General features: G+C 34.9%; 1 protein-coding gene across 1 annotated transcript; it reads right to left on the reverse strand.

Moving 5' to 3' along the window:
* Window positions 1-2,296: 2,296 nt before the first annotated feature.
* On the reverse strand, window positions 2,297-7,107 carry LOC141700718 (PHD finger protein ING1). Its single transcript, XM_074504416.1, has 7 exons — window positions 6,858-7,107; window positions 5,926-5,997; window positions 5,285-5,472; window positions 3,685-3,748; window positions 3,440-3,536; window positions 2,769-2,928; window positions 2,297-2,671 (listed from the first exon to the last, which is right to left on the reverse strand). The coding sequence occupies exons 1-7, from the start codon at window positions 6,883-6,885 to the stop codon at window positions 2,561-2,563; spliced, it is 720 nt and encodes a 239-aa protein (XP_074360517.1). The 5' UTR covers window positions 6,886-7,107; the 3' UTR covers window positions 2,297-2,560.
* Between the last annotated feature and the right edge of the window lie 1,303 nt (window positions 7,108-8,410).

The raw sequence follows: 8,410 nt of genomic DNA on the forward strand, positions 1-8,410 counted from the left end.
AAATTGCGTTTAGCATTTGAATCTTTTTATTACAAAAATAGAATAAGTTCATGTCGAATTTATTCTAGATTTGTGATAATTAATTTGAGATTAATTCCTTGTAATCGATATAGTTGTTGTAACACCTTTCAAGTTTAATAATATTCTTATTTAACTTGAATTTTGTTTCATATTTTTATTCCGCATTTAATTCGATTATTCGGTACTGTTTATATTCAACCCCCCTTCTACAAACACATTGGGACCTAACAATATCATATTATGATATTATATGAAGATTAGACATACATTACAAATTTAACATCTTTAAAAATTGATGTTATACGTCTTCTTTAACATCAGTTTAAAACCGATGTTAAATGGGGGGTCTTTAACATCACCCACGAAGACATCGGATTTTTTTCATAGACATCGGTTTTTAGCCGATATCTATTCTACTTTTTCTAGCAGTGTTACTCGCATTAACTAGTGTAACCGATGTCTATTCTACTTTTTCTAAGAGTGTTACTCGCATTAACTAGTGTGTAAGGCAGTTTCTAGGACACATACGCACCTTCACCTTTATAAAAAAAATTAAATCCACACACATACAAAAGGGACATGTTTGTTACTCTTTGAACTCCATGTCTAAAAACCACAAGTAAGCTAAAAAAATTCAAATAATAAATAAACAAACGATAATAAACATGTCACACTACAATTACAATACCATAATAGTCTTATAGACACACATATATATCACGGACATGGGAATATTGTATACCTCATGTTCAATGATAGTAGCAATCTCTGCATCTGATTCAAGTTTCTCAAGCAAACCTGTGTTGACAAATATCTTCCCACCAAGAATAGAATAAGCATTAACATTAGGGTTATCCACAACTATAAACTTCCATTTTAGTCGTGCCAAATGATCAACTCCAACATTTTGATTCTTCATAGCTTCCAAATCACTCTCTAATGCCTCAACAACCTTTTATCCAATCATCTAATTAACCCGAACACTATCCGGATGCTCCTCCGAAAGTATACTCACCTGCAGCCTCTCAAAAATAAAATATCGTACATCTTATCCCAAGATGGTGGCGCAACCACAATGTGGGTTCTGTTGGTATATGGTATTGTTTCAGAACATTGATAGACAATTAAAGTAACAACGCCAACAGAACTAGATAAGAGGAGATACATAATTCTGTCGAGAATTACGACCCCTTCCGCAGGTGAAGGTTAATTATTTTGGTGTGTAATAAGACACTGCTCCAAGCATATCTTTGTACCATTTATGAACACCAGAGTTGTGATATTGTTTAACAACATAAAGCTTGTTGGTCTTACATTAACCAGAAGAGGCAGCAACTACTAAAGTGTAAAACAACAATGTACATAAATAGAAATGTGTTACAGACTTAGAGCTACTCCTCTTGTCATGCGTATTGAGTGAGTCACCTTACACTTTTCCCCACTTCTGAAAAGCTATAGTCTGTGATCAGACCTCAGACCCTTAAATTGTCATATTAGAATTGAAAGTATTTATTCATCTTTGAGAGTAGGAAGGTTAACTGTATCTTGAAAAAATAATCAGGAGTGCAAGAATACAACAATATTTAGTATGTATGAAATACATTTTTGGACTTGCACGAGGTAAGGCTCCCTTTATTTTCCTAGAACATTTTTCTTCCAACTATTTTCTTAAATTTCTGCCATTTATTTGGGTTCTGGAAAATATTTTTCATATTTTTCGTGCTTCTTTGACTTTATGGAAAATTTTGTCTGAGAAAAGACATGAATTAATGTGTTTTTATCAAAATCAACATCTTCTCATTATTTTTCATAATAGCAAATTACTTATTTTCTGAGAAACATACTTTATTGATAAATATTTTCTTAAAGATTTTATTTTTAAATTTTTTTTATTTTCCGAAAAATAAACAGGGCCTAAAAGCAAAAAAATCTACAATGTTGGACACGGTGCATATGGCGGTAAAATATATGAACATGACAATGTTATACAAATCGGACAATTTTTCAAAAATAAATCGCTAATAAATCGGTAAAAAATAGTTAACTATATCATTAAATCACCGATAAATCATACAATTTTTCAAAAATCGCCGGATAAATCTCAAATCTACCTCAAGCCATTAGTTCTGATTTCCGAAATATGTAAACCATAGACAGCCAGTAAAATTCATTGAAATAAATTTAAAAAAATAAAAGAAAAACAAATTGCGAGCAATAATTGATTTGATCCAAATTCTGATTTCACAATATACTCTCCCTGATTGGGAACTAATGATTGGCTTTGTCTACAAAGATTTGGATTTGCTCATGGTGATCAAATTATCAGGTCTTGTCTTTACTTTTCCGGTCATTTACATTTTGAAAAAACATAAATTTGTTTACAAACAATCTGATATTTTATATTTTATCTCCTTTCTAGATTGAGAAAGGTTCTAAAGAATCTAAACCTTAATACTTTTAAGCAAACAATTACATCAAGTGATATCATGACAGAAGGACGAATTTAAGTGCAGAGTATCACTGGACTACACATGTTCAGTTACTTCCCTTTCCTGCGTTTCTGCAGTCCGGCACAGCCCGAGCAATACCACTTTCCCTTTGGCTGCTCTTTCACACCAACACAGCCAAAATGAAACCATTCTATCCTGCACTGTTAAACAAAAGGGTAGTTGCATGAGTGGTAAGTACGTCATTGCCTCTGGTATTATCTTACTGATTGAACAGTAAAAAGAAAGTGTAACACTTACATCAGGATTGTCGCATGCTACCATGTCACCATAGCTCACTTGGTTGCACAGACAATATGTGGGTTCATTTGGATCCACTGGTAGATCTAGATCCATGCTTGTTGGATTTGCAGCCACTGCTGGCACTGCTGATGCCACCGCTGCTGCACCAAGGCGTGTCCTGAAAAAAAAAATATTTTGACCATCCAACTATCAGAATTTCAGGAATGGGGAAACAATACAATACACTTGAAAAAGTGGTCACTGCCAATTCGTTTTACAAGTTCACATAACAGAAAAGAAGTTGACCATGGAGAAAAAAAAACTGAAAAACAATATTGTACAAAAAAACAGCCAAAGCAGCACACTAGTATGTTAACGAGTCTATGTGTTGCTTTGGTGGTTGGACTGGAATGAGACAGGACTGAAGTAAAAGTTAGGTTCCCTGAACATGTATGCAGGATATCTATTTCATCACTTCTTCAGCAGAAGTATTTTATGATTGATCCACTGTCACAATAATAAAATTTTGAAGTAACTTAGGTAAATGAAAAAGGGCCTAAAAATATCAGAACAATGATCAAAGACTACAGACTAAATTTATCTATTTCAAGTACGATGTATACTTGACAAAAGAAAGTTATGGAGTAAAGAAAATAATTATTAGAAATAGAATAGTGACAGGTGATTACTTCTTGCGACCTCCTCTACCACTTTCACTCCTTCCAGCCTTTGCAGTGCCATCATTATTTGAAGGAAGTGATCCAGTTGCAGCACTGCTATCTCTTTCTGCCAAATTCAGATCGAAGTCAGAATAATCCAATTAAAAATAAAAGATGGTTCTGTCGAGTAGAACTATAGATAACTCTAGCCAAGTATTATCCGGACCCACTTGTTCAATGTAAACCAAAGAGTTGCAGGTATAAAATATACATACCACGCTGAAGATCTTCATTGAACTTTTTCATTTGCTGATCAAGCTGTTGAATATGAGAATCGACCTGTTCATCATAACATTAAAGCACAAATTTAGAAGGATTAAGTTGCCATATAGTTTAAGGTCTGCTCCAATAGACGTTGGATCCAAGTTGCTCAAACATTAACATAAGCTGGACTAGCATAGATGAAAAGTAAAGCTATCAACTGACAGCTCGGAATCCAAAATGACCCGCATTCTTGTCACAGCCATATAAAATCTTAAATTTTTTGGGACAAAAACTATCATATACCATCTAAAATTCGAGCAACTACCAAGTAAAACACAGTGGCCACTGACATTTGACAAGATGCTCAACATACCATTTAATGAGCTATATGAACTATGTGCCATCTGGGCATCTATATCCTTGCTGGTGGTGAAGGATACCAAAGAATATATAAGAGATGTACGCGTACATGAAATTGGAAAAGGTTCACAAGGATTTGGTACAGAGTAATAGGTACCCTGTCTGAATATCCTCCAGGAAAAACCGAAAAGTAAGAGTAAAGGAAATGCTGAGCCTAGAAAAAACTCCTCTTCTAGAGGTTGAGGGTTCAAGCCTCGTGGAGGCATGTGCCCGTGAGTAATTAATTTCCTGTAGTTTCCAGTTACCAGGAGAAAAAGGGTGCTTCTAGCTTTTAGCTTTTCCCTAGATTAAAGAGGTGGTATTGTACCAAATTATAGCATTTGGGCAACAAAGCTGTAATGTGACACTTCCTTTGTAGCTTTCAAACGCTAGAATCTAAATTATATTACAAACAGGTCCTACATAAAACATAGGGGTAAGTTGTAGTGGAGACTTACTGTACAAGTATTTTCAGTATACTATATTGCATAAAAGCTATACCAAAGTCAGATTTCGCAAGTGTGATCAGATCACCCTGGATATATCATTTTATCCATCTATTTGAGGTAAGAAGGTGAACCACAATAAAAAAAAGTGGAGCTTCATATCAGAAACCAAGGGCCAGACCTTATGATTATTTTTCAAGAACGTGTTACTATTCTTTGAGTCAATTTAACAAAAAAAAAGACACATGGGTTGATGTAAGCAACTAAATCCATCTGATACTTCATAACTCTCACCCCGGGTGAGTAAAAGCATATATAACACAACTAATGTAGAGAATGAAATATGACATAGCTCAAAAAATATCATGCAGATAATTCTAATATGAATGACATAAGTACAAAAATATAAGAAAATCTGTATGTGCATGGACATCAAGGCATAAAAGACATTTAAAAGAAAGGACATCCCTGATGGTCATAGATAAAAACCATGTCCAAATTCTATTAGATGTCTGTTACTACATTATACACAAGTTCTCTTGGCTCCAGAAGAAATTGCTTATAATATATGAGTATATCCGAACACACGAAGGGGAAACCAAGGGCAAATTCATAATGTGTGCAGGAGGAAATTCATACTCAGATAGATATTAACAGAATTGCAAGAAAGCGGACACTTCTATGCTAATAGCAGAAGTAAAAAAAAACATAGTAAAAACATTAAGTCAGAGAGAGAGAGAGAGAGATGTATAATACATATTCATACCAAATCATATACTTGCACGGCCAATGCAACCTTCTCTTCAGCAAGTCTAACGGCATGCTTTTGCTCATCAAGTGCTTCATCTGAGTACTTAGCAAGTGAAGAATCAGGCATAATAGCACCAGATCTAACCCCTCGCTTATAATTTTCAAGTTCTTGTCCACAACGTTGTTCATTTTGCTTTTGAATCACTGCCAAATGACAAAATGACATACAATATAGAATATAAGAAATAAGCAACATTTTTACAAGCATGATTCTCCCTAGTACTTAATATGCTTCTACTATATTATCATAGAGATATTGGAAAGAACATGATTCTCTTCACTAAAGAAGGAAGGTCAATAATGTCAATTATCATGTATATTGACCAAAGCAAACAACCGAATTGAAGAAAATAATAAGCTAATTATATATAATAGATTAACACATTAGACTTCATGAACCTGTTGTTTGCAAGTAACTTTATCTAGAAAATCTAACCATGTCTCTAATGAATATTGTCTACAAATAATATTTTTTTACATCTTCCTAGTTCATCACAACAACGAAACGAATCTGACACATCAGCAAATATGGTGCATGGAAAACCCAACTTTAACAAGTAAAACTGACAATAGTTAAAAATTAATTCCATAATGTACCTTGTAAGCTATTATCTAAATCCCGCAGTATAGCATACTTCCTCTGTATGATATTCGGCAGTGATTCCAAATCTGAGAAATCAAATAATAATATCTATTAAAAAACTATGAATCTTGACAGATATAGGAAGTACTTCTTTTATTTAGCTTTTGTTGAGAACTCCAAATTATAAATTAGAATATACTTGGTTACACAACTAGCAGTTACTTTCACGTGAATTATACAGTGGAAACTCCGATTAACCTGGTACACAATTCCTCGCGCATCAAAAACTTCTAGTAAAGCAGTCAGCATTTTAGTGTCCCCCTCCAATATTCGGAGCGTGGAAAGGAAAATTTGTTACCAATTTATATCCTAGTAGTATATTGCTAGACGTTACTTAATGTGCTTAGACAGAAAATCATATTAGGACTTGCGGAATGCCTCCTTTACTAATTTTTTGTAATAAGATAGTGTACTTGTCTCTCTACAACCAACTGTTTACTTCCTGTGCCTATTCAAATGTTATCATTTGTTTTGGCAAAGTTAATAAGGGAAAATACATAAAGGAAATTTAAATCCGGATGCCCCGATAATCAAAAATCTTATCTGGTCCCATAACATATCATTACTCAACAAGAAAAAAATAGTACTTTATAACTGACTACTAAACTAAGTTGCGCTCCCCTTATACATGGTTTAGTGTTGCATAACAACAAATAATATCTACTGCAACATTAATATATCTATTTGTTTGGTTCAATATTCTCATAACAATTCAACCTACAAATAAAACTCAAACAACTTCTAGTTTATCAATTTAGTAATATAAAACACACTGTTAGGCAATTTGATGTTTGACATCAGCTAGGGTTCAAGAAATCTGTAATTGGTGAGCTATAGATACAAAAACTTAAATGCATAGGAAAAGGAGAGATGTAGAGGCACTTACTGGCCTGAAATTCTTCGAGAAACGACATTAGTGAAGAACAATTGAGGTGTTGTAGGTGTAATTCACCAATTTTTTCTTCCCGCCACAGGAGAATTGGGGATAATTTTTTTTACAGCAATTTCATGCCCTAATTTCTACAATTTATAATTGCAAGAATTTCCTTTTCTTCTGGGTTATATTTTTAATTAATGAGAAATAAGGCTGCCAATTTTAAGCCGCATTCAATCATATCTATTAGCTTTTGATTTTTGGGTCCGGAAACCTTAACCAACATATCACTTCTTGGAATGGCAAGGATTTTAGAAAAAAAATCGCTCTTTCGCGCTTTTTTTCCGCGGACTCCTACCCTTTCGCGTTTATTTATCGCGGAACCTCTTTCCCTTCCGCAGATGATATTAACGGAACGTTTGTACTTGCAGTTTATAACCCTAAAAAGATCACACTTTCCTTTTTGTGCAGCATATGTCAAATTGGAGAGTAAATTTGGGGGAATTCTTGGTTTTATTCATCCTTACTCACTAATTACATTTGGTAAACTCAATTTCTTGCTTTTTTCTTGTTGTAGTTATGGATAAGATGTTTGCTAGGTTTCAAGGTAGAAAAACTTTGAAAAAAGTGATAATGTTGTAAATAGTGAGATTGTTGATGTTAGTGGTAGTTGCTTACGTAATGATAATGTAAATCATGTTAACCTTGTTGATAATTGTGATGAAGATGTTTATGTTAGTGAACATAGATTTGAATATGAAAATTTGCAGGAAAATAGTGAGTTTATGTATGAGAGTAGTGAGAGTTAGAGTCGGCCAAACGAACGGTTTGGATCGGCTCGCTCGCTATTCGGCTCGCCAGAAATTCGTATAGTTCGCCTCGGGACGTGCCGATTCACTATTCGGATCGAACCGCTAATTAAAACGAATCGAACACGAGTTAACATTCTGAAAACCGTAACCGGCCCGGCACGCTGTAATCGCCAACGAACTCGAAGGCGTGAACCGGCACGGCTCGGACCGCGGTTAACCGGCTCGGCCCGCGAGTCCTGGCCACGCGCTTCGTCGTTCCAACGGTCACAGGCTGTTACTGCTAGTGCTCAGAACGGTCACCTGCTCACAGTCACAGAACCTGCTCACAGAACGTTCACCTTCTTCTAACGGCTAAATTATTAACGGTCCGCTTAACTTTGAAGCTCTATAAATTCTCTCCTCACTATCAATCTCTCTTCATTCTTAAATTCTCTCTCGATCTCTCACTTTAATTTTAGCACTCTTAAACTCTCTCTCGATCTCTCACTTCAATTTTAACAGGCCACATTTACACACTCAGTTCACTCTTAATTTTCTCACTTCAGTTCCACATTCACACACAGTCATTCACACACACTCAATCACATATTTTTCGGCGAGGTTTCTTAATTTCCGGCGAGGTTTCTTAATTTTTCGGCGAGTTTTCAGGCAACATTACAGTTTTCAGGCAATAATTTCAAGTAAATGGAAGAAGAGAGGGGAACTCAATCATCCCAAGGCTCGAGTCAAGCACATTCCATGCAACCCCCTCGA

This window comes from Apium graveolens, unplaced genomic scaffold, assembly GCF_009905375.1.
Source record: "Apium graveolens cultivar Ventura unplaced genomic scaffold, ASM990537v1 ctg2813, whole genome shotgun sequence".
Taxonomy (NCBI): Eukaryota; Viridiplantae; Streptophyta; class Magnoliopsida; order Apiales; family Apiaceae; genus Apium; species Apium graveolens.